This window comes from Tachyglossus aculeatus, chromosome 8 (genome assembly GCF_015852505.1).
Source record: "Tachyglossus aculeatus isolate mTacAcu1 chromosome 8, mTacAcu1.pri, whole genome shotgun sequence".
Taxonomy (NCBI): Eukaryota; Metazoa; Chordata; class Mammalia; order Monotremata; family Tachyglossidae; genus Tachyglossus; species Tachyglossus aculeatus.
Genome location: NC_052073.1, coordinates 36,448,408 through 36,474,586, shown reverse-complemented (window position 1 = coordinate 36,474,586; position 26,179 = coordinate 36,448,408). Strand labels below are relative to the sequence as shown.

Genomic DNA, 26,179 nt, shown 5'->3' with positions numbered 1-26,179 from the left:
GATGCCCACCTTCTCCTCGCCCGGCGCGGCCTCCCCCGGACCCCGAGGGAGGGGGCTCCCGGTGGGCCTCGCTCGGCGGACGCCCCCAAAATGCACCCATCACCCCGACTGTTTGTGTGTGTACGTGGCGGGGAAATCTCTGTCCCCCCTCTACCCATTTCCCACCTACCACTGAGGCCGAGGTGGGGCTCCCTCGCCACCCCCTCCTCCAGCCAAGGCAGTTTTGGGGCGGGGGGCGAGGAAGGGGGGACGCGGACGGAGGCCGGGCTCCGGAGGAGGGGTCAGAGGTCAACCGGCGGAGCCCGCTGCCACCCCTCCGAACCCGCGCCCTCCGCGAGTCGAGGGCAGCGTTAAAACGCGGGATTTCCGTCCGGAGAGATCCGGGCGGCCGGAAATCCCGTCCCGGGGGAGGGAAGGAAAAGCGGGGAGGGGGTCGGAAGGCGCGGTCCGTCCCCCCCCCGGCCCCCGCCAACCGGGCCTCAGTCTATCTTGACGGCTCCGTAGATCTTGCGGACGAAGACGTAGGCCGCGTAGAAGCCCACCGTGCCCGTGAGGAGCCAGAAGGAGAGGACCATGAGGGCCGTGTAGCCGAAGTACAGCAAGGACGGGACGAACTCCACGATGTCCAGCTGCGGGGGGGGGGACGACGGGGGAGGTCACCGGCCGCCCCCGGCCTCGGGACGACCCCCTCGCCCTCCCCGCTGCCCCCGGAGTCAAGGGTCACGAGTGCCAATCCCGGCTCCGCCGCTTATCTGCTACGTGACCCTGGGCGGCCTCGGTTCCCTCATCTGGGATTCAAACCGTGAGCCCCCCGTGGGACCCCCTGATCACCCCGTAACCTCCCCGGCGCTTAGAACGGCACCTGGCTCGTAGGACGCGCTTAACGAGAGCCATCGTCGTTATACAGTAAGCGCGATTGTCAGCTGGGTGACTTTGGGCGAGTCGCTTCACTTCTCTGGGCCTCCGTTCCCTCATCTGGAAAATGGGGATTAAAACTGTGAGCCCCCCGAGGGACAACCTGATCACCTTGTAACCTCCCCAGCGCTTAGAACAGTGCTTTGCACGTAGTAAGCGCTTAATAAAATGCCATTATTATTATTATATTACTGTAACCTCCCCAGCGCTTAGAACAGTGCTTTGCACATAGTAAGCGCTTAATAAATGCCATCATTATTATTATTATTATCCCAGACTGAGCCCCCTTTTTCCTCTCCATCCCCCCCGCCCTACCTCCTTCCCCTCCCCACAGCACCTGTTTGTACAGATTTATTACTCTATTTTACTTGTCCACATTTAATACTCTATTTTAATAATATACACATTATTTGTACATATCTATTCTACTTATTTTATTTTGTTAGTATGTTTGGTTTTGTTCTCCGTCTCCCCCTTTTAGACTGTGGGCCCACTGTTGGGTAGGGACTGTCTCTATATGTTGCCATCTTGTGTTGTGTTGCCAATTTGTACTTCCCAAGCGCTTAGTACAGTGCTCTGCACATAGTAAGCGCTCAATAAATACGATTGATGATGATGATGATGATCTTGTACTTCCCAAGTGCTTGGTACAGTGTTCTGCACACAGTAAGCACTCAATAAATACGACTGATTGATAATAATAATGATGGCATTTATTAAGCGCTTACTATGTGCAACGCACTGTTCTAAGCGCTGGGGAGGTTACAATAATATAATAATAATAACGGCATTTTATTAAGCGCTTACTATGTACAAAGCACTGTTCTAAGCGCTGGGGAGGTTACAAGGTGATCAGGTTGTCCCTCGGGGGGCTCACAGTTTTAATCCCCATTTTACAGATGAGGAGGTTACAATAATATAATAATAATAATGGCATTTTATTAAGCGCTTACTACGTGCAAAGCACTGTTCTAAGCGCTGGGGAGGTTACAAGGTGATCAGGTTGTCCCTCGGGGGGCTCCCAGTTTTAATCCCCATTTTCCAGATGAGGGAACCGAGGCCCAGAGAAGTGAAGCGACTCGCCCAAAGTCACCCAGCCGACAACTGGCGGAGCCGGGATTTTGAACCCACGACCTCTGACTCCAAAGCCCGGGCTCTTTCCACTGAGCCACGCTACAAGGTGATCAGGCTGTCCCACGGAGGGCTCACGGTCTCAATCCCCATTTCACAGTTGAGGTGACCGAGGCCCAGAGAAGTGAAGTGACTGGCCCAAAGTCACCCAGCTGACAAGTGGCGGAGCCGGGATTTGAACCCACGACCTCTGACTCCGAAGCCCGGGCTCTTTCCACTGAGCCACGCTGCTTCTCTGTTTTGTTAATGATGCGCATCTAGCTTTATTTCCATTTATTCTGACGACTTGACGCCTGGCCGCATGTTTTGTTTTGTTCTCTGTCTCCCCCTTCTAGACTGTGAGCCCGCTGTCGGGTGGGGACCGCCTCTATATGTCGCCGACTTGTACTTCCCAAGCGCTTAGTACAGCGCTCTGCACCCAGTAAGCGCTCAGTAAATACGGCTGAATGAATGAATGAATGACTATTACCTTATTGACGAAGTAGAAGACGGCGTAAATCAGGACGTAGAAGGCCGAGCCCCCGGAGACGAGGAATATCCTCCACCACCAGCGGTAATCCTGCATCCAGCAAGTAATCAGTGCTACTTATTGAGCGCTTCCTGCGCGCGGGCCGCTGGACCGGGCGCTCGGCAGGGTCCGGCGGCCCCACAGAGCGGACGCGGCCCCTGCCCGTAAGGAGCTGACGGTCTGGGGGGTGGGGGGGTTGGGGCGGAGGGGAGATGGACGTCGCTAAAAGTCCATCGGTGGGATTTATTGAGCGCTCCCCGTGTCCCAAGCGCCGCACTGAGCCCCCGGGGAGCGGAGAATCCCACCAAGTTGGCAGACAGGGATCCCCGCCCGCAGGGAGCTGACGGTCTAGAGGGGGGGGACGGAGAGGAACAGAAAGAAATAAATGATGGAGGTGGGCACCGGGGGGGATAAACGGGGCAGGACAGTCTAGAGGACGCCCCCCGCCCCGCCAAAAAACCCAGACTGTGAGCCCACTGTTGGGTGGGGACTGTCTCTATATGTTGCCAATTTGTACTTCCCAAGCGCTTAGTACAGTGCTCTGCACATGGTAAGCGATCAATAAATACGATTGATGATGATCCCCCAGGCCGGAGGCGTTTCCGGTGGAGGTGATGCTACCCCTCGCTCTCCCGGGATGGGGAGAGTGCCGGGGGCGGGGGGGGAAGGGGTCCTCCCCAAGGATGTAATAATAACAACCACTACATTATTATATCAGTTATAATATAACAATTATATTATAATATAAACTACATATTATATTATAATTATACTATTATAATATAATTATTTATTCATTATTATATTAGGGGAGAGTGCTTGGTGGGGGGTGTGTGTGTGTCTCCCCAAGGATGTAATAATAATAACTACATCATTATTATATCAGTTATAATAATTATATTATAATATAAACTAGATATCATAATACTATTATAATATTACTATATTTATTTATTCATTCATTATATCATCAATCGTATTTATTGAGTGCTTACTGTGTGCAGAGCACTGGACTAAGCGCTTGGGAAGTCCAAGTTGGCAACATATAGAGACGGTCCCTACCCAACAGTGGGCTCAGTAGGCGCTCGATAAACACGGTTGAATGAATGAATACTAATGATGGCCTTTATGAAGCACTTACTACGTGCAAAGCACCGTTCTAAGCGCTGGGGAGGTTTGTACGTATTTATTACTCTATTTATTTTACTTGTACATATTTATTCTACTTATTTTATTTTGTTAATATGTTTGGTTTTGTTCTCTGTCCCCCCCCTTCTAGACTGTGAGCCCGCTGTCGGGTAGGGACCGTCTCTCGATGTTGCCGACTTGGACTTCCCAAGCGCTTAGGCCAGTGCTCTGCACACAGTAAGCGCTCAATAAATACGACTGAATGAATGAATGAATGCAAGGTGATCGGGTTGTCCCATGGGGCGGGGGCTCACGGTCTTAATCCCCGTTTTCCGGATGAGGTCACTGAGGCCCAGAGGCGTGAAGCGACTGGCCCAAGGTCACCCAGCCGACAAGTGGCGGAGCCGGGATTTGAACCCCCGACCTCTGACTCCAAAGCCCGGGCTCTTTCCACTGAGCCACGCAGCTTCTCTGGGGTAGGGGTGGCCCCCTACACAGTCGTCTTCTAGACTTCAAGGCCCTGCTGAGAGCTCACCTCCTCCAGGAGGCCTTCCCAGACTGAGCCCCTTCCTTCCTCTCCCCCTCCTCCCCCTCTCCATCCCCCCATCTTACCTCCTTCCCTTCCCCACAGCACCTGGATATATGGATATATGTTTGTACAGATTTATTACTCTATTTATTTTACTTGTACATATCTATTCTATTTCTTTTATTTTGTTAGTATGTTTGGTTTTGTTCTCTGTCTCCCCCTTTTAGACTGTGAGCCCACTGTTGGGTAGGGACCGTCTCTAGATGTTGCCAACTTGGACTTCCCAAGCGCTTAGTCCAGTGCTCTGCACACAGTAAGCGCTCAATAATGATGATGATTGATTGATAATGATTGATGATGATGATGCTAGACTCTAGTCTAGTAGGGTGGCCCCCTACACAGTCTTCTAGCCTGTGAGCCGGCTGTTGGGTAGGGACCGTCTCTCGATGTTGCCGACTTGGACTTCCCAGGCGCTCAGTCCAGTGCTCTGCACACAGTAAGCGCTCAATAAATACGATTGATTGATTGATTGGCGCCCCCCCCCCCAGCCCTCACCTCGGCACAGAGCTGGAAGTAGACCATGACGATGCTGATCTGGGAGCAGGACACCACCAAGATGAGGAACACCAGGAACAGGAAGCCGAACAGGTAGTAGAACTGGTTCTCCCAGATGGCCTGCGGATGGATGCCCCCCGTGCCGGGCCCCGAGGGGCGGCGTGACCACCCTCTCCGCGCCCCCGGGGTCGTCTCCCCCACTTCCCGCCCCCCAGCCTCCGCCGGCGGCGTTCCTCCCAGCCATCCCGTTGGGGTCCTCCCCATTCCCGAGGCCCCCCGAACCCCAACCCCTAATTGGGGGGCGTCCCCTCCAGCCCCGGGGCCGAGGAAGCGTGCGGTCCGCCCCATCCCGGGGGGCTGGGGGAGACGGGCCCGAGGACCACCACCCCGGGACGGGGATTTGGGGGGCGCAGAGGCTTACGCTGAAGATGAAGAAGAGTTCAATGAACATGGCTCCGAAGGGCAGAATCCCGGCCATGAGGACCCTGTGGGAGAGGGGGTGGGCTCAGCCCACCTGCCGCTTCCCCCACCCTCCACGTTTGCCCCAGTACTTTAATAATAATAATAATAATGGTATTTGTTAATCAATCACTCGTATTTATTGAGCGCTTACTGTGTGCAGAGCACTGGACTAAGCGCTTGGGAAGTACAAGTTGGCAACGTATAGAGACAGTCGCTACCCAACATCATCAATCGTATTTATCGAGCGCTTACTGTGCGCAGAGCACTGGACTAAGCGCTTGGGAAGTACAAGTTGGCAATGCATAGAGACAGTCCCTACCCAACATCATCAATCGTATTTATCGAGCGCTTACTGTGTGCACAGCACTAAGCGCCTGGGAAGTACAAGTTGGCAACATATAGAGACAGTCCCTACCCAACAGCGGGCTCACAGTCTAGAAGGGGGAGACAGAGAACAAAACATATTAACAAAATAAATAGAATATGTACAAATAAAATTCATTCGTTCACTCAATCGTATTTATTGAGCGCTTACTGTGTGCAGTGCACTGCACTAAACGCTTGGGAAGTCCAAGTTGGCAACATCTAGAGACGGTCCCTACCCAACAGTGGGCACACAGTCTAAAAGATAATAATAATGATATTTGTTAAGCATTTACTATGTGTAAAGCACCGTTCTAAGCACTGGGGAGGTTACAAGGTGATCAAGTTGTCCCACGGGGGGCTCACGGTTTTAATCCCCATTTTACAGATGAGGGAACTGAGGAACGGAGATGTTAAGTTAAGCGCTTACTATGTGCGAAGCACCGTTCTAAGCGCTGGGGAGGTTACAAGGTGATCGGGTTGTCAGACGGGGGGGCTCACAATCTTCATCCTCATTTTCCAGATGAGGTCACTGAGGCACAGAGAAGTGACTTGCCCAAAGTCACACAGCTGACAATTGGTGGGGCCGGGATGGCATTTGTTAAGTGCTTACTATGTGCCAAGCACTGTTCTAAGCGCTGGGGAGGTTACAAGTTGATCGGGTTGCCCCATGGGGAGCTCACAATCTTCATCCTCATTTTCCAGATGAGGTCACTGAGGCCCAGAGAAGTGAAGTGACGTGCCCAAAGTCACACAGCTGACAATTAGCGGGGCCGGGATTTGACGTTGGCATTTGTTAAGCGCTTACTATGTGCAAAGCACTGTTCTAAGCGCTGGGGAGGTTACAAGGTGATCGGGTTGTCCCACGGGGGGCTCACAGTTTTCATTCCCATTTTCCAGATGAGGTCACTGAGGCCCAGAGAAGTGACTTGCCCAAAGTCACACAGCTGACAAATGGCGGGGCCGGGATTTGACGTTGGCATTTTATTAAGCGCTTACTATGTGCAAAGCACTGTTCTAAGCACTGGGGAGGTTACAAGTTGATCAGGTTGCCCCATGGGGAGCTCACAATCTTCATCCCCATTTTTACAGATGAGGTAACTGAGGCCCAGAGAAGTGAAGTGACGTGCCCAAAGTCACACAGCTGACAACTGGCGGGGCCGGGATTTGACGTTGGCATTTGTTAAGCGCTTACTATGTGCAAGGCACTGTTCTAAGCGCTGGGGGAGATACATGGTGATCAGGTTGTCCCACGGGGGGCTCTCAGTGTGCTTTGCACACAGTGGGCGCTTTAAATGGGGATGAAGACTGCGAGCCCCCCGTGGGACAACCTGGCCACCTTGTAACCTCCCCAGCGCTTAGAACAGTGCTTGGCACATAGTAAGCGCTTAACAAATGCCATCATTATTATTATCTGGAAAATGGGGATGAAGGCTGTGAGCCCCCAGGGGGACAACCTGATCACCTTGCACTGTCCTAGTGCTTGGAACAGTGCTTGGCACATAGTGAGCGCTTAACAAATACTATTATTATTATTATTAACAAGAAGCCAACGATACCAGTGAGATTTTCAAAGCCCTACTGAGAGCTCACCTCCTCCAGGAGGCCTTCCTATACTGAGCCCCCTCCTTCCTCTCCCCCTCTCCATCCCCCCCGCCTTACCTCCTTCCCCTCCCCACAGCAGCTGTATATATGTATATATGCTTGTACGGATTTAGTACTCTATTGATTTATTTTATTTGTACATATTTATTCTATTTATTTTATTTTGTTAATATGTTTGGTTTTGTTCCCTGTCTCCCCCTTCTAGACTGTGAGCCCACTGTCGGGTAGGGACCGTCTCTAGATGTTGCCGACTTGGACTTCCCAAGCGCTTAGTCCAGTGCTCTGCACACAGTAAGCGCTCAATAAATACGACTGAATGAATGAATGAATGAATTTTCTTGTCCTTCCCAAGCGCTTAGTCCAGTGCTTTGCACACAGTAAGCACTCAATAAATACGACAATGAATGAATGAATTTTCTTGGACTTCCCAAGCGCTTAGTCCAGTGCTCTGCACACAGTAAGTGCTCAATAAATACGACAATGAATGAATGAATTTTCTTGGACTTCCCAAGCACTTAGGCCAGTGCTCTGCACACAGTAAGCGCTCAATAAATATGACAATGAATGAATGAATTTTCTTGTCCTTCCCAAGCGCTTAGTCCAGTGCTCTGCACACAGTAAGCGCTCAATTAATACAACAATGAATGAATGAATGAATTTTCCTGTACTTCCCAAGCGCTTAGTCCAGTGCTCTGCACACAGTAAGCGCTCAATAAATACAACTGAATGAATGAATGAATTTTCTTGCACTTCCCAAGTGCTTAGTCCAATGCTCTGCACACAGTAAGCGCTCAATAAATACGAATGAATGAATGAATGAATGTTCTTGTCCTTCCCAAGCACTTAGTCCAGGGCTCTGCACACAGTGTAAGCACTTAATAAATACCACTGAATGAGTGAATGAATTTTCTTGTACTTCCCAGGCGCTTATTCCAGTGCTCTGCACACAGTAAGCGCTCAATAAATACGACAATGAATGAATGAATTTTCTTGGACTTCCCAGGTGCTTAGTCCAGTGCCCTGCACACAGTAAGCGCTCAATCAATACGACTGAATGAATGAATGAATTTTCTTGGACTTCCCAAGCGCTTAGCCCAGTGCTCTGCACACAGTAAGCGCTCAATAAATACGACTGAACGAACGAACTGTCCCGCCATGTCTGGTTTCTCTACCCACGCGGTTTCCGGGCCAGGTTTCCACGTCTGTCTCCCCCTTCTAGACCGTGAGCCCGCTGTTGGGTCGGGACCGTCGCTATGTGTTGCCAACTTGGACTTCCCAAGCGCTTAGCCCAGTGCTCTGCACACAGGAAGCGCTCAATAAATATGATTGAATGAATGAATGAAGTAAGCGCTCAGTAAATATGATTGAATGAAAAAAACGAACGAAACCTCCCGCGCGGCGCGGCCGGGCGGACTCACCCGACGAGTCTGTTCATGTACCACCTCTGCTCCGGGATCTGGCGCGGGATCTGGTTGGTGCGGACCGGATTGTCGTAGGGCTGCTTCCGGAAGCCGAAGTAGTAGCCGAGGTAGACCAGGGGCAGCGAGATCCCGAACCACATGCACAGCAGGGCAGCCAGGGTGGGGAAGGGAACCTGCCACGGAGGGAAAAATAATAATAATAATAATAATAATAATAATAATAATAATAATAATAATAATAATAATAATGGCATTTGTTAAGCGCTTACTATGTGCCAAGCACTGTTCCAAGCGCTGGGGGGGGGATACAAGGTGATCAGGTTGTCCCCCGGGGGGCTCACAGTCTTCATTCCTTTCAGACTGTGAGCCCACTGTTGGGTAGGGACTGTCTCTATATGTTGCCAATCTGCACTTCCCAAGCGCTTAGTACAGTGCCCTGCACATAGTAAGCGCTCAATAAACACGATCGGTGATGATGATTCCCATTTTCCAGATGAGGGAACCGAGGCTCGGTTTTAGACTGTGAGCCCACTGTTGGGTCGGGACCGTCTCCCTATGTTGCCAACTTGGACTTCCCAAGCGCTTAGTCCAGTGCTCTGCACGCAGTGAGCGCTCAATAAATACGATTGGCGATGATGATGATGGAGTGACTTGCCCAAGGTCACACAGCAGACACGTGGTGGAGCCGGAATTCGAACCCATGACCTCGGGCTCCAAAGTCCGGGCTCTTTCCACTGTGCCCCTCACCCCGAGGGGTGCGCTGGCGGGGGTCCGGTCCGCTCCACCTTTGGTAGGAAGGGAAGGTCGGGGGTCGCCCCGGAGGGTGCTGGGGCGGCGGGGCGGTGGTTGGCGCAGCCTGAAGCCCCCCATGACCTTTCCTAATAATAATGATGGCGTTTATTAAGCGTTTACTATGTGCCAGGCACTGTTCTAAGCGCTGGGGAGGTCCCAAGGTGATCGGGTTGTCCCACCGGGGGCTCACGGTCTTCATCCCCATCTTACAGATGAGGGAACTGAAGCACAGGGAATAATAATAATAATAATGATGGCATTTGTTAAGCACTTACTATGTGCCAAGCACTGTTCTAAGCGCTGGGGAGGTCCCAAGGTGATCGGGTTGTCCCACGAGGGGCTCAGTCTTCCCATTTTACAGATAAGGGAACGGAGGCACAGAGAATAATAATAATAATAATAATGATGGCATTTGTTAAGCGCTTACTATGTGCGGGGCACTGTCCTAAGCGCTGGGGAGGTCCCAAGGTGATTGGGTTGTCCTACGAGGGGCTCAATCTTCCTCCCCATCTTACAGATGAGGGAACTGAAGCACAGAGAATAATAACAATAATAATAATAATGATGGCATTTGTTAAGCGCTTACTATGTGCCAAGCACTGTTCTAAGCGCTGGGCAGGTTACAAGGTGATCGGGTTGTCCCACGGGGGGCTCACAGTCTTCACCCCCATTTGACAGAGGAGGGAACTGAGGCCCAGAGAAGTGAAGCGGCTCGCCCAAAGTCACCCAGCTGACAACTGGCGGAGCCGGAATTTGAACCCATGACCTCTGACTCCAAAGCCCAGGCTCTTTCCACTGAGCCACTCTGCTTCCCAGTAGGAGGGGAAGGTCGGGGGTCGCAGCAGTGCTGGGATGGCAGGGAGGGAGAGACGAGGCGGCTCTGATGCCGACTGCCCTCCTCTTTCATTCAATTCATTCAATTGTATTTATTGAGCGCTTACTGTGTGCAGAGCACTGTACTAAGCGCTTGAGAAGTCCAAGCTGGCAACATATAGAGACAGTCCCTACCCAACAGTGGGCTCACAGTCTAGAAGGGGGAGACGGACAACAAAACAAATTAACGAAAAATAAATAGAATATGTACGAGTAAAATAGAGTAATAAATATGTACAAACATATATACGTATATTTCCTTTTTTTTTTAAATGGCATTTATTAAGCGCTTACTATGTGCAAAGCACTGTTCCTTCTGCATCTGTCCCCTCCCGGAGGCGGGGCAGCCCTTGGGGGCGGGGCAGGGAAGGGGGCACATCAGACCACATCAGGCGCTTAGTACAGTGCTTTGCACATGTAAGCGCTCAATAAATACGACTGAATGAATCAGACCCCGGGCGCTTGAACGGGGGGCCTAAACGATGCCGCTACTGTCGCTGCTACCTCGGGAGGAATCTGAACCCTGAACAAGGGACGGGGATGGGGAGAGCCAGACGGAGACGGAGAGAAGGAGAGCGCGACGTGGAGAGGATAAGGGAGGGAAACAGAGTAGAAGAGGGAGAGAGGGAGAGGAGAGAGACATGGAAGGGGAGGAAGGGGGGGGAGACAAGGAGACAGAGAGGATGAGGGAGAGGAAGGGAGAGGATGAAGGAGAAGAAGAGGGAGAGAGCGGATGAGGGAGGGAAAGAGAGAGAAGGAGTGGGGAGAGAGGGAGGGAGACAGAATGAGCAAAGGAGTGGGGGAGACAGAGAGAGGAAAAGGGAAGAGAGAGAAGGGAGAGGGAGTGGGAGAGAAGAGAAGGACAGAGAGAGGGAAAGGAAAAGACAGAAAGGAAAAGGGAGAGAAGAGAGGGACAGAGGGAGGGAGGAGGAGAGGAAGAGAGGGAGAAGGAGAGGAAGACAGGGAGAGAAGAGAGGGACAGAGAGAGAGGAAGAGGGAGAGGAGAGGAGGAGGGGAGAGAAGAGAGGGACAGGGAGAGGGATGGAGGAGAGGAAGAGAGGGGAGAGGACGACAGGGAGAGAAGAGAGGGACAAAAAGAGAGTGAGGGAGAGAGAGGGAGAGGAAGAGGGAGAGAAGAGAGGGACGTAGAGAGCGAGCGAGGAAGAAAGGAGAGGAAGGGAGAGGAAGAGGGAGAGAAGAGAGGGACATAGAGAGCGAGTGAGGAAGCGAGAGAGAAGGAGAGGAAGAGAGGGGAGAGGAAGAGGGAGAGAAGAGAGGGACAGAGAGAGAGAGAGTGAGGAAGAGAGAGAGAGAAGGAGAGGAAGAGAGGGACAGAGAGGGAGAGTGAGGAAGAAAGAGAGAAGGAGAGGAAGAGAGGGGAGAGGAAGAGGGAGAGAAGAGAGGGACATAGAGAGAGAGACTGAGGAAGAGAGAGAAAGAGAGGGGAGAGGAAGAGGGGGAAGAGGGAGAGAAGAGAGGGACACAGAGAGAGTGAAGAAGAGAGAGAGAAGGAGAGGAAGAGAGGGGAGAGAAGAGAGGGACAGAGAGGGACAGAGGAGAGGAAGAAAGGGAGAGGAAGAGAAGAGAGAGACACATAGGGAGAAAGAGAGAGGAAGGGGGGGAAGAGAGGGACAGAGGGAGGGAGGAGAGGAAGACAGGGAGAGGAAGAGGGAGAGAAGAGAGTGACATACGGAGAGAGAGGAAGAGGGTGGGAGAAGGGGAGACGGAGAAAGGGCGAGAGGAAGGAGAGAGAGGGAGGAAGAAAGAGGGAGTGGGACAAAGAGAGGGAGGAACAGGGAGGGAGAGAGAGAGAGAGAAGGCGAGGAAAGGGGGAGAGAAAAAGGGAGAGGGAGGAAGACAGAGAGGGAGAGGAAGGAAGAGTGGGAGAGAGACCCCCCCCCCGAGCTGTGTCCAACCCAATTATCCCGAATCCCCCCCCCGACCTCCCAGTGCTTAGTACAGTGCCTCGCACACAGACAGCGCCGGACAAAATCCCGACACCCTAAAGAGAGGCATTCCCACTTACGGCTCCGGACGAATGCTTCCCCCAGATGAAACAGTTCAGGACGAAGCAGATGCCGAAGACGACTCCGGGGTAGAGCGTGGCCGTCTGCGGGTGGGAGCGAGCGCGGTCAGTTGGGGGGGGGGGGGGGGGGAGCAGAGGCCGAGGACCACCCCCCATCGCCCCCCGGGCCCAGCCCCGGCCGCATGGCTGACTGTAAAAATAACAATTTCAGTATTTGTGAAGCGCTTACTATGTGCCAAGCACTGTTCTAAGCGCTGGGGGAGATACAAGGTGATCAGGTTGTCCCACGTGGGGCTCCCGGCCTTCACCCCCATTTTCCAGACGAGGGAACTGAGGCCCAGAGAAGTGAAGCGACTGGCCCAAGGCCACGCAGCAGACAAGTGGAAGAGCCGGGATTAGAACCCAGGACCTTTCGACCCTCGGACCCGGGCTCTACCCACTAAGCCGCGCTGCTTCTGAAGACCGTGAGCCCCACGTGGGAAGGGGACTGTGTCCAACCCGATTTGCTTGGATAATAATATTTGTCATTATAATTACATTACAATATAATAAAATAACATTATAATATAACATATCATATCATAGCATAACTTTAACAATACTATATCATAATGTTAATATATTACACTACACATAACACCACATATAATACATTACATTACATCATACATTACATCATACATTACAATTATAATATTGTAATTAATTATTACAATAATATTATAATATAATAGTTATTATTATGTTAATGTCATTGCTAATATTATTTATTATTATTATCATCATTATTATGGCATTTGTTAAGCGCTTACTATGTGCAAAGCACTGTTCTAAGCGCTGGGAAGGTTACAAGGTGATCAGGTTGTCCCCCGGGAGGCTCACAGTCTTAATCCCCACTTTCCAGATGAGGGAACTGAGGCCCAGAGAAGTGAAGTGACTTGCCCAGAGTCACCCAGCTGACAACTGGCGGAGCAGGGATTTGAACCCATGACCTCTGACTCCAAAGCCCGGGCTCTTTTCCCCTGAGCCACGCTGCTTCTCATGCTGCTGGATTCCCCCCACCTCACCACTCCATTGCTTAGTATAGCGTGGCACAGTGGAAAGAGCCTGGGCTTTGGAGTCAGAGGTCACGGGTTCAAATCCCGGCTCCACCAACTGTCAGCTGGGTGACTTTGGGCAAGTCACTTCACTTCTCTGGGCCTCAGTGACCTCATCTGTAAAATGGGGATTAAGACTGTGAGCCCGCCGTAGGACAACCTGATCACCTTGTAACCTCCCCAGCACTTTGGACAGCGCTCTGCACATCGTAAGCACTTAATAAATGCCATCATCATTACTATTATTATTATTATTATTATGGGGATTAAGACTGTGAGCCCCCCATGGGACAACCTGATCACCTTGTAACCTCCCCAGCGCTTAGGACAGTGCTCTGCACATCGTAAGCGCTTAATAAATGCCATCATCATTATTACTATTATTATTATGGGGATGAAGACTGTAAGACCCCCATGGGACAACCTGATCACCTTGTAACCTTCCCAGCGCTTAGGACAGCGCTCTGCACATTGTAAGTGCTTAATAAATGCCATTATTATTATTATTATGGGGATTAAGACTGTGAGCCCCCCCATGGGACAACCTGATCACCTTGTAACCTCCCCAGCACTTAGGACAGCGCTCTGCACATCATAAGCGCTTAATAAATGCCATTATTATTATTATCATTATTATTATTATTATTATTATCATTATTATGGGGATGAAGACTGTGAGCCCCCCATGGGACAACCTGATCACCTTGTAACCTCCCCAGCACCTAGGACAGCGCTCTGCACATCGTAAGCGCTTAATAAATGCCATCATCATTATTATTATTATTACGGGGATGAAGACTGTGAGCCCCCCATGGGACAACCTGATCACCTTGTAACCTCCCCAGCGCTTAGGACAGTGCTCTGCACATCGTAAGTGCTTAATAAATACCATCATTATCATTATTGTTATTATTATTATTATGGGGATGAAGACTGTGAGCCCCCCATGGGACAACCTGATCACCTTGTAACCTCCCCAGCACCTAGGACAGCGCTCTGCACATCGTAAGCGCTTAATAAATGCCATCATCATTATTATTATTATTACGGGGATGAAGACTGTGAGCCCCCCATGGGACAACCTGATCACCTTGTAACCTCCCCAGCGCTTAGGACAGCGCTCTGCACATCGTCAGCGCTTAATAAATGCCATCAATATTATTATTATTATGGGGATGAAGACTGTGAGCCCCCCATGGGGACAACCTGATCACCTTGTAACCTCCCCAGCGCTTAGGACAGCGCTCTGCACATCGTCAGCGCTTAATAAATGCCATCAATATTATTATTATTATTATTATGGGGATGAAGACTGTGAGGCCCCCATGGGACAACCTGATCACCTTGTAACCTCCCCCGCGCTTAGGACAGTGCTCTGCACATCGTAAGCGCTTAATAAATGCCATCATTATTATTATGGGGATGACGACTGTGAGCCCCCCCTGGGACAACCTGATCACCTTGTAACCTCCCCAGCACTTAGGACAGTGCTCTGCACATCATAAGCCCTTAATAAATCCTGTCATTATTATTATTATGATTATGGGGATTAAGACTGAGAGCCCCCCATGGGACAATCTGATCACCCTGTAACCTCCCCAGCGCTTAGGACAGTGCTCTGCACATCGTAAGCGCTTAATAAATGCCGTCATTATTATTATTATTATTATTATGGGGATGAAGACTGTGAGCCCCCCATGGGACAACCTGATCACCTTGTAACCTCCCCAGCGCTTAGGACAGCGCTCTGCACATCATCAGCGCTTAATAAACGCCTTCATCATTATTATTACAGCGCCGGGCACATAATAAGCACTTGGCAAATGCCATGATTATTATTAAGCGCTTAACAAATACCACAGCCGTTAGTAGTAGTAGCAGTGAGAACAGTCCAGTGCTCCGCACACGGTAGACGCTCAATAAATACGATGGGCTGCCCCCGCCCCGCTTTCCCCCCGCCCCGACTCACGCAGAGCGCTCCTTTCTTCCAGCGATGGCCTTTTAGGGTTCGGTAGAGACGCCCCGCCGAGAAGCCCCCAAACACTCTGGAAGAGAAGTGGGGACCCCCCCGGGCCCCCCCGGACCGGTCGGGGCGAGGCTGGGGGGGATTTGGGGGCGGGGGGGTGGGTGGTCCCGCGGAGAGAGCACGGTTAGGGGAGTGGGGAGAGCCGGGACCCCTGCCCTCCGGGGGCGGCCGGTCTACTCTGAGCGGAGCGCTGTGCTGAGCTCTCGGGAGAGTCCAATAGAGTGACTAGACACGATCGACCGTCTACTACGGGCCGAGCGCTTGGGAGCACCCAGTAGAGTAAGCCTATACAATCCCCGTCCTCGAGGGAGAAGCAGCGTGGCTCAGCGGAAAGAGCCCGGGCTTTGGAGTCGGAGGTCACGGGTTCGAATCCCGGCTCCGCCACCTGTCAGCTGTGCGACTTTGGGCGAGTCACTTCACTTCTCTGGGCCTCGGTTCCCTCATCTGGAAAATGGGGATGAAGACTGGGAGCCCCACGTGGGACAACCTGATCACCTTGTAGCCTCCCCAGCCCTTAGAACAGTGCTTTGCACATAGTAGGCGCTTAATAAAATGCCATTATTATTATCATTATTTGGAGTCGGAGGTCATGGGTTCAAATTCCGGCTCCGCCACTTGTCCGCTGTGGGACTTTGGGCGAGTCACTTCACTTCTCTGGGCCTCAGTTCCCCCGTCTGTAACATGGGGATGAAGACCGTGAGCCCCCCCCACCCCCCCAGTGGGACAACCCCATCTCCTTGTAACCTCCCCAGCGCTTAGCACATAGTAGGCGCTTAATAAATGCCATTTTTGTTATTAATTAAATCATTTCTTATCATTGCCTTCCCAAGCACTTAGAACAGTGCTTTGCACATAGTAAGCGCTTAACAAATGCCATTATTATTATCATTATTTGGAGTCGGAGGTCATGGGTTCAAATTCCGGCTCCGCCACTTGTCCGCTGTGGGGCTTTGGGCGAGTCACTTCACTTCTCTGGGCCTCAGTTCCCCCATCTGTAAAATGGGGATGAAGACCGTGAGCCCCCCCACCCAGTGGGACAACCCGATCTCCTTGTAACCTCCCCAGCGCTTAGCACATAGTAAGCGCTTAATAAATGCCATTTTTGTTATTAATTAAATCATTTCTTATCAATGCCTTCCCAAGCACTTAGAACAGTGCTTTGCACACAGTAAGTGCTTAATAAATGCCATTATTATTATTATTATTTGGAGTCGGAGGTCATGGGTTCAAATCCCGGCTCCACCACTTGTCCACTGTGGGGCTTTGGGCGAGTCACTTCACTTCTCTGGGCCTCAGTTCCCCCGTCTGTAAAATGGGGATGAAGACCGTGAGCGCCCCCCGTGGGACAACCCGATCTCCTTGTAACCTCCCCAGCGCTTAGCACATAGTAAGCGCTTAATAAATGACATTTTTATTATTAATTAAATCATTTCTTATCAATGCCTTCCCAAGCACTTAGAACAGTGCTTTGCACATAGTAAGCGCTTAATAAATGCCATTATTATTATTATTATTTGGAGTCGGAGGTCATGGGTTCAAATCCCGGCTCCGCCACTTGTCCGCTGTGGGACTTTGGGCGAGTCACTTCACTTCTTAAGCTGGGCCTCAGTTCTCCCGTCTGTAAAATGGAGATGAAGACCGTGAGCCCACCCCCCCCCACCCCCGTGGGACAACCCGATCTCCTTGTAACCCCCCCAGCGCTTAGCACATAGTAAGCGCTTAATAAATGCCATTTTTGTTATTAATTAAATCATTTCTTATCAATGCCTTCCCAAGCACTTAGAACAGTGCTTTGCACATAGTAAGCGCTTAATAAATGCCATTATTATTATTATTATTTGGAGTCGGAGGTCATGGGTTCAAATCCCGGCTCCGCCACTTGTCCGCTGTGGGACTTTGGGCGAGTCACTTCACTTCTTAAGCTGGGCCTCAGTTCTCCCGTCTGTAAAATGGAGATGAAGACCGTGAGCCCACCCCCCCCCACACCCCCGTGGGACAACCCGATCTCCTTGTAACCTTCCCAGCGCTTAGCACATAGTAAGCGCTTAATAAATGCAATTTTTATTATTAATTAAATCATTTCTTATCCATGCCTTCCCAAGCACTTAGTACAGCGCCCTGCACACAGTAAGCACTCAATACAGAAGCAGCGTGGCTCAGCGGAAAGAGCCCGGGCTTTGGAGTCGGAGGTCATGAGTTCAAATCCCGGCTCCGCCACTTGTCCGCTGTGGGACTTTGGGCGAGTCACTTCACTTTTTAAACTGGGCCTCAGTTCCCCCATCTGTAAAATGGGGATGAAGACCGTGAGCCCCCCGTGGGACAACCCGATCTCCTTGTAACCTCCCCAGCGCTTAGAACGGTGCTTTGCACATAGTAAGCGCTCAATAAATGCCATCATTATTATTACTATATCCATCAATCGATACTATCTGAGAAGCCGCGTGCCCTAACGGAAGAAAACACGTGCCTGCGAGTCCAGGGGACATGGGTTCTAATCCTGCCGCTTCCACTTAATAATAATAATAATAATAATGAAGGCGTTTATTACAGCGCTCCGCACACAGTAGGCGCTCAAATACAACTGAGTGGATGAATCAGCAATTCAGCGCGGCTCAGTGGAAAGAGCCCGGGCTTTGGAGCCGGGGGTCGTGGGTTCAAATCCCGGCTCCGCCAATTGCCAGCTGGGTGACTTTGGGCCAGTCGCTTCACTTCTCCGGGCCTCAGTTCCCTCATCTGGGAAATGGGGATTAAGACTGTGAGCCCTCTGTGGGACAACCTGATTATTATTATATTATATTATAATGGTATTTGTCAGTCGCTTCACTTCTCTGGGCCTCAGTTCCCTCATCTGGAAAATGGGGATTAAGACTGTGAGCCCTCTGTGGGACAACCTGATTATTATTATATTATATTATATCGGTATTTGTCAGTCGCTTCACTTCTCTGGGCCTCAGTTCCCTCATCTGGAAAATGGGGATTAAGACTGTGAGCCCTCTGTGGGACAACCTGATTATTATTATATTATAATGGTATTTGTTAAGCGCTTACTATGTGCCAAGCACTGTTCTAAGCGCTGGGGGGGATACAAGGTGATCAGGTTGTAACCTCCCCAGCGCTCAGAACAGGGCTTGGCACATAGTAAGCGCTTAATAAATGCCATTATTATTATGAATCGTCTCCTATCAGGCCCCCTCCCCGCCAAAAAAAGGGATTAAAGGCTCCCCGCCGCCCACCACCACTGTCACCGAGCCCCGTAGCCGGAAGTGCGTACCCCATGAACATGAAGAGAAAGCAGGCTGTGGTCATCAGAGCCCCCCGGCTGGAGGGCGACAGCATCCCCAACATGGCCACAACTGCGGACGGACACGGGGGGCTGTTGAAGGGTCGCGGGTGCCACCCCTCCCTGGGTGAAAAGACGGGGCTCCGTCCCCCCCGGAAAGGAGGGCGACCACCGGACCACCTTGAGGTGGGCGGGGGTCGGTCCGTCGGGCCTCACCCCGAGGGTGGGGATGGACCCCCGGGGGGTCCTGGGGGAGGGTCTCCCCTCTGGGGGTGGCTGGGGGGTGCCTGGCGGGTGGAGGTGGCTGGGGGGTGGCAGGGACCTTCAGGTGGAGGAGATTGGCAGGCGGGAGTGCCTGGTGGGTAGAGGTGATTGGCAGGTAGAGTGCCTGGTGGGCAGAGTTGATGGGCAGGTAGAGTGCCCGGCGGGCGGAGGTGATTGGCAGGTAGAGTGCCCGGCGGGCGGAGGTGATTGGCGGGTGGGAGTGACCGGAGAGGAGAAGTGATTGGCAGGTAGGGTGCCTGGCGGGCAGACGTGATTGGCAGGTAGAGTGCCTGGCAGGTGGAGGTGATTGGTGGGTGGGAGTGCCCGGTGGGCAGAGGTGATTGGCAGGTAGAGTGCCTGGCGGGCAGAGTTGATGGGCAGGTAGAGTGAACGGCGGGCGGAGGTGATTGGCAGGTAGAGTGCCTGGCGGGCGGAGGTGATTGGCGGGTAGGAGTGACCGGAGAGGAGAAGTGATTGGCAGGTAGGGTGCCTGGCGGGCAGACGTGATTGGCAGGTAGAGTGCCTGGTGGGCGGAGGTGATTGGCGGGTAGGAGTGACCGGAGAGGAGAAGTGATTGGCAGGTAGGGTGCCTGGCGGGCAGACGTGATTGGCAGGTAGAGTGCCCAGCGGGTGGAGATGATTGGAGGGCAGGGGTGACCAGAGAAAAGTGATTGGCGGTTGGGAGGGCCTGGCGGGTGGAGGTGATTGGCAGGTAGAGTGCCCGGCGGGTGGAGGTGATTGGCGGGTGGGAGTGACTGGAGAGGAGAAGTGATTGGCGGGTGGGACTGCCCGGCAGGCAGAGGTGATTGGCAGGTAGAGTGCCTGGTGGGCAGAGGTGATTGGCAGGTAGAGTGCCTGGCGGGTGGAGGTGATTGGCGGGTGGGAGTGCCCGGCGGGTGGAGGTGATTGGAAGGTAGACTGGCGGGCTGAGGTGATTGGCAGGTAGAGTGCCTGGTGGGTGGAGGTGATTGGCAGGTGGGAGTGACTGGAGAGAAGTGATTGGTGGGTGGGAATGCCCGGCAGGTGGAGGTGATTGGCTGGTAGAGTGCCTGGCGGGCAGAGGTGATTGGCAGGTAGAGTGCCTGGTGGGTGGAGGTGATTGGCAGGTAGAGTGCCCGGCGGGTGGAGGTGATTGGCGGGTGGGAATGACCGGAGAGGAGAAATGACTGGCGGGTGGGAATGCCCGGCGGGCAGAGGTGATTGGCAGGTAGAGTGTCCGGCAGGTGGAGGTGAATGGCGGGTGGGAGTGAATGGAGAGGAGAAGTGATTGGCGGGTGGGAATGTCCGGCGGGCAGAGGTAATCGATTGGCAAGCAGAGTGCTCGGCGGGCGGAGGTGATTAGGGGGCGGGAGTGACCGGAGAGGAGAAGTGAATGGCGGGTGGGAGTGCCCGGCGGGCGGAGGCGACCGTCGGGTGAGAATGAGCCAGGGCGGGCATCACTCACAGATGACGATGAGGATCATGCAGAAGAGCTGGATCCCGGAGCCCAGGAGGGAGCTGAGGATCATCGGATAGCGGGGCGGCCGGAAGACGTCTCCGTGCACCAGTTTCCAGCCCGACTCCTCCATGGTGTCTTCCTGTCGCCCCGGGAAGACAGACACGTCTCTTGGGGGGGGGGGGGGGGGGCGGGACCCCCAAGCCCCACCCGCCCCCGACCTTCCCGACGGAAGGAGAAGCGGCTTCCAATCCCAGGGATTGCCACCTTGTACTTCCCAAGCGCTTAGCCCAGTGCTCTGCACACAGTAAGCGCTCAATAAATACGACTGAATGAATCCCGAGTCCCGGTGGGTGACCCCGGACCAGTCACTTCCCTTCTCCGGGCCTCGGCGGCGAAACGGGGGTGGGGACCGGGAGTCCCTCCCGTGCGGGACCGGGTCGGAGCTGACGAGCCTGGCTCTCCCCCAGCGCTCAGCACAGTGGCCGACGCCTAGCAGGCGCTCAACAAATACCCTCTTCACCCCCACAGCCCCCGAAAAAAACCCCCAAAGCCGGGTTGTCGCAACGCCACGTACGATGTCATCCTCCTTGTTGTAGTTGGCGATGTCTTTGCGGAGGGTCCTGATGATGATCATGCTGAGGATACCTGCGATAGACGCCCCCGACAAAACCGCGTCTCACTCTCCACCAATCGGACGGGCACCGGGATTTACCGAGGGCCGGCCGCGCGTGCGGGAGCGTGCTGAGCGCCTCGGGGAGGACGCTACGATCGTTCAGAGTTGTATATACTGAACGCCGACCGTGGGCAGAGCACTGGACTGAGCGCTTGGGAGAGTCCAATCCGACGGAACGAGCAGACCCGTCCGGATAATTGGACTCTCCCAAGCGTTCAGCCCGGGCTCTGCACCCGGTAGGCGCTCAATAAATACCACCGACTGACTGACGTGTCTAGAGAAGCAGCGTGGCTCAGTGGAAAGAGCCCAGGCTTTGGAGTCGGAGGGCATGGGTTCAAATCCTGGCTCTGCCACTTGTCAGCTGGGGGACTTCGGGCAAGTCACCTCACTTCTCTGGGCCTCAGTTCCCTCATCTGGAGAATGGGGATGAAGACTGTGAGCCCCCCGTGGGACAACCTGATCACCTTGTAACCTCCCCAGGGCTTAGAACGGTACTTTGCACATAGTAAGCGCTTAATAAATGCCATTATTATTAGGAGTCAGAGGTCATGGGTTCAAATCCCAGCTCCGCCAATTGTCAGCTGGGTGACTTTGGGAAAGTCACTTCACTTCTCTGGGCCTCAGTTCCCTCATCTGGAAAATGGGGATGAAGACTGTGAGCCCCCCGTGGGACAACCTGATCACCTTGTAATGTCCCCAGTGCTTAGAACAGTGCTTCGCACATAGTAAGCGCTTAACAAATACCATCATTATTATTATTATTCTCTGGGCCTCAGTTCCCTCATCTGGAAAATGGGGATGAAGACTGGGAGCCCCCTGTGGGACAACCTGATCACCTTGTAATCTCCCCAGTGCTTAGAACAGTGCTTTGCACATAGTAAGCGCTTAACAAATACCATCATCATTATTATTATTATTATTATTAGAGCCGGATCCTGGGAGTCGGAAGGATCTGGGTTCTCGTTCATTCATTCATTCATTCCATCGTATTTATTGAGCGCTTACTGTTTTGTTTTGTTCTCTGTCTCCCCCTTCTCGACTGCGAGCCCGCTGTCGGGGAGGGCCCGTCTCTAGATGTTGCCGACTTGGGCTTCCCAAGCGCTTAGTCCAGTGCTTTGCACACAGTAAGCGCTCAATAAGTATGATTGAATGAATGAATGAATGAGTCTTTCCCTCGGTATCTCCCCATCTCTGTCTCTCACCGTACAGGAAGACGACCACCACCACCGAATTGATAATGGAAAACCAGTGGATCTGGACGTCGCTCATTGTGAAGTAGGTGTCTAGAAGACTGTCTACTCTATTTATTTTATTATTACTCTATTTATTTTATTTGTACATATTTATTCTATTTATTTTGTTTTGTTAATATGTTTTGTTCTCTGTCTCCCCCTTCTCGACTGTGAGCCCGCTGTCGGGGAGGGCCCATCTCTAGATGTTGACGACTTGGGCTTCCCAAGCACTGAGTCCAGTGCTCTGCACACAGTAAGTGCTCAAAAAGTATGATTGAATGAATGAATGAATGAATGAATGAATGAATGAGTTTCTCCCTCGGTATCTGCCCGTCTCTGTCTCTCACCGAACAGGAAGACAACCACCACCACCGAGTTGATGATGGAAAACCACTGGATCTGGACGTCACTCATGGTGAAGTAGGTGTCTAGAAGACTGTCTACTCTATTTATTTTATTATTACTCTATTTTATTTGTATATATTTATTCTATTTATTTTATTTTGTTAATATGTTTTGTTCTCTGTCTCCCCCTTCTCGACTGTGAGCCCGCTCTCGGGGAGGGCCCGTCTCTAGATGTTGCCAACTTGGGCTTCCCAAGTGCTTGGTCCAGTGCTCTGCACACAGTAAGCGTTCAATAAGTACGACTGAATGAATGAATGAATGATCGGAGGCAAGAGTCTCTCCTTCGGTATCTCCCCGTCTCTGTCTCTCACCGGACAGGAAGAAGACCACCACCACCGAGTTGATGATGGAAAACCAGTGGATCTGGACGTCGCTCATTGTGAGGTAGGTGTCTAGAAGACTGTCTACTCTACTTACCAGTCTACTCTATTTATTTTATTATTAATCTATTTATTTATTTTACTATTACTCTATTTTATTGGTACATATTTATTCTATTTATTTTATTTTGTTAATATGTTTTGCTTTGTCATCTGTCTCCCCCTTCTCGACTGTGAGCCCACTCTCGGGGAGGGCCCGTCTCTAGATGTTGCCGACTTGGGCTTCCCAAGCGCTTAGTCCAGTGCTCTGCACACAGTAAGCGCTCAATAAGTATGATTGAATGAATGAATGAGTCTCTCCCTCGGTATCTCCCCATCTCTGTCTCTCACTGGACAGGAAGACGACCACCACGTTGATGATGGAAAACCAGTGGATCCGGACGTCGCTCATTGTGAAGTAGGTGTCTAGAAGACTGTCTACTCTATTTATTTTATTATTACTCTATTTATTTTATTTGTACATATTTATTCTATTTATTTTATTTTGTTAATATGTTTTGTTCTCTGTCTCCCCCTCCTCGACTGCAAGCCCGCTGTCGGGGAGGGCCCGTCTCTAGATGTTGACAACCTGGGCTTCCCAAGCACTGAGTCCAGTGCTCTGCACACAGTAAGTGCTCAAAAAGTATGATTGAATGAATGAATGAATGAATGAATGAATGAGTTTCTCCCTCGGTATCTGCCCATCTCTGTCTCTCACCGAACAGGAAGAAGGCCACCACCACCAAGTTGATGAAGGAAAACCAGTGGATCTGGACGTCACTCATGGTGAGGTAGGTGTCTAGAAGACTGCCTACTCTACTTAACGGTCTACTCTATTTATTTTATTATCACTATTTTATTTGTACATACATATTCTATTTATTTTATTTTGCTAATATGTTTTGTTGCGTCGTCTGTCTCCCCCTCCTAGCCTGTGAGCCCGCGGTCGGGGAGGGCCCGTCTCTAGATGTTGCCGACTTGGGCTTCCCAAGCGCTTAGTCCAGTGCTCTGCACACAGTAAGCGCTCAATAAGTACGGCTGAATGAATGAATGAATGATCGGGGGCGAGAGTCTCTCCTTCGGTATCTCCCCGTCTCCGTCTCTCACCGGACAGGAAGAAGACCACCACCACCGAGTTGATGATGGAAAACCAGTGGATCTGGACGTCGCTCATGGTGAGGTAGGTGTCCCAGCGCGAAGCCCACTTGATGTCGCTTTCCTGGAGCGAGAAACGGGGGGCGGGGGGAAAACGGGGAGCCCCCGCCGGGGGCCGGACTCAATCAATCAATCGATCAATCGTATTTATTGAGCGCTTACTGTGTGCAGAGCACTGGACTAAGCGCTTGGGAAGTCCAAGTTGGCAACATCTAGAGACGGTCCCTACCCGACAGCGGGCTCACAGTCTAGAAGGGGAAGACGGAGAACAAAACCAAACATACTAACAAAATAAAATAAATAGAATAAATATGTACAAGCAAAATAAATAGATTAATGAATCCGTCCAAACATATATACATCTATCCAGGTGCTGTGGGGAAGGGAAGGAGGTAAGGCGGGGGGATGGAGAGTCAGGTGCTTAGTACAGTGCTCAAGCGCTTAGTACAGTGCTCTGCACACAGTAAGCGCTCAATAAATACGATTGATTGATTGATTGATTGAGGAGAGGAAGGTGGAGGCTCAGTTTGGGAAGGACTCAATCCCGGACCCCCAACACAGCCCCCCGCCAGACTGTGAGCCCGCTGTTGGGTAGGGACCGCCTCTATATGTTGCCAACTTGGACTTCCCAAGCACTTAGTACAGTGCTCTGCACACAGACAGCGCTCAATAAATATGATTGATTGATTGACTTCCCGGGGGCGGGCTCATAGTAAGTGCTTAATACCATTATTATTATTTTCTGTAAAATGGGAATGAAGACTGTGATCCCCCCCGTGGGACAACCCGGTCACCTTGTAACCTCCCCAGCGCTTAGAACGGTGCTTGGCACATAGTAAGTGCTTAACAAATGCCATTATTATTATTATTATTTTCTGTAAAATGGGGATGAAGACTGTGGGCCCCCCCGTGGGACAACCCGATCACCTTGTAACCTCCCCAGCGCTTAGAACGGTGCTTGGCACATAGTAAGCGCTTAACAAATGCCATCATTATTATTATTATTTTCTGTAAAATGGGGATGAAGACTGTGAGCCCCCCACGTGGGACAACCCGATCACCTTGTAACCTCCCCAGTGCTTAGAACGGTGCTTGGCACATAGTAAGCGCTTAACAAATACCATTATTATTATTATTATTATTTTCTGTAAAATGGGGATGAAGACTGTGAACCCCCTGTGGGACAACCCGATCACCTTGTAACCTCCCCAGCGCTTAGAACGGTGCTTGGCACATAGTAAGCGCTTAACAAATGCCATTATTATTATTATTTTCTGTAAAATGGGGATGAAGACTGTGAGCCCCCCGTGGGACAACCCGATCACCTTGTAACCTCCTCAGCGCTTAGAACGGTGCTTGGAACATAGTAAGTGCTTAACAAATACATTATTATTATTAGCTCTAAAATGGGGATGAAGACTGTGAACCCCCTGTGGGACAACCCGATCACCTTGTAACCTCCCCAGCGCTTAGAACGGGGCTTGGCACATAGTAAGCGCTTAACAAATGCCATTATTATTTTCTGTAAAATGGGGATGAAGACTGTGAGCCCCCCCCGTGGGACAACCCGATCACCTTGTAACCTCCCCAGCGCTTAGAACGGTGCTTGGCGCATAGTAAGCACTTAATAAATTCTATTATTATTATTATTATTATTGTTAAATAGGACCGAATGACCCGGGCCGCCGCTGACCTCCCAATGCACCGAGTAGGTAAAGAACAGCTGGTTTTCCTTGGCAGGATCGATCTCCTGGGGGGCGGAGTTGGCGGCGTCGGGCAGGATGCAGGACTTCTTCTCGTCCGTCTTCAGCTCTGCGGGGGCGGGAGATTTGGAGGACGCACATCAATCAATCAATCAATCGTATTTATTGAGCGCTTACTGTGTGCAGAGCACTGTACTAAGTGCTTGGGAAGTCCAAGTTGGCAACATATAGAGACAGTC

At 51.6% G+C, this 26,179-nt stretch overlaps 1 protein-coding gene across 2 annotated transcripts in view; it reads right to left on the bottom strand.

Moving 5' to 3' along the window:
* Positions 1–462: 462 nt before the first annotated feature.
* Positions 463–26,179, bottom strand: part of TM9SF4 (transmembrane 9 superfamily member 4) — a 53,574-nt gene continuing 27,857 nt past the window's right edge. Inside the window, exons 4-16 of one of the 2 annotated variants that reach the window (XM_038750551.1) lie at positions 25,931–26,049; positions 24,234–24,301; positions 23,035–23,078; positions 20,988–21,058; positions 20,420–20,552; positions 18,703–18,784; positions 15,375–15,450; positions 12,309–12,392; positions 8,615–8,790; positions 5,188–5,251; positions 4,767–4,886; positions 2,516–2,605; positions 463–629 (exon numbers count right to left, since the gene is read on the bottom strand). In XM_038750551.1, coding sequence (XP_038606479.1) covers positions 480–629; positions 2,516–2,605; positions 4,767–4,886; positions 5,188–5,251; positions 8,615–8,790; positions 12,309–12,392; positions 15,375–15,450; positions 18,703–18,784; positions 20,420–20,552; positions 20,988–21,058; positions 23,035–23,078; positions 24,234–24,301; positions 25,931–26,049 — 1,277 coding nt within the window. In that variant the 3' untranslated portion in view covers positions 463–479. Of the gene's footprint in view, positions 630–2,515; positions 2,606–4,766; positions 4,887–5,187; positions 5,252–8,614; positions 8,791–12,308; positions 12,393–15,374; positions 15,451–18,702; positions 18,785–20,419; positions 20,553–20,987; positions 21,059–23,034; positions 23,079–24,189; positions 24,302–25,930; positions 26,050–26,179 lie in introns of both variants that reach the window. The other variant, XM_038750550.1, reaches the window with a different exon arrangement.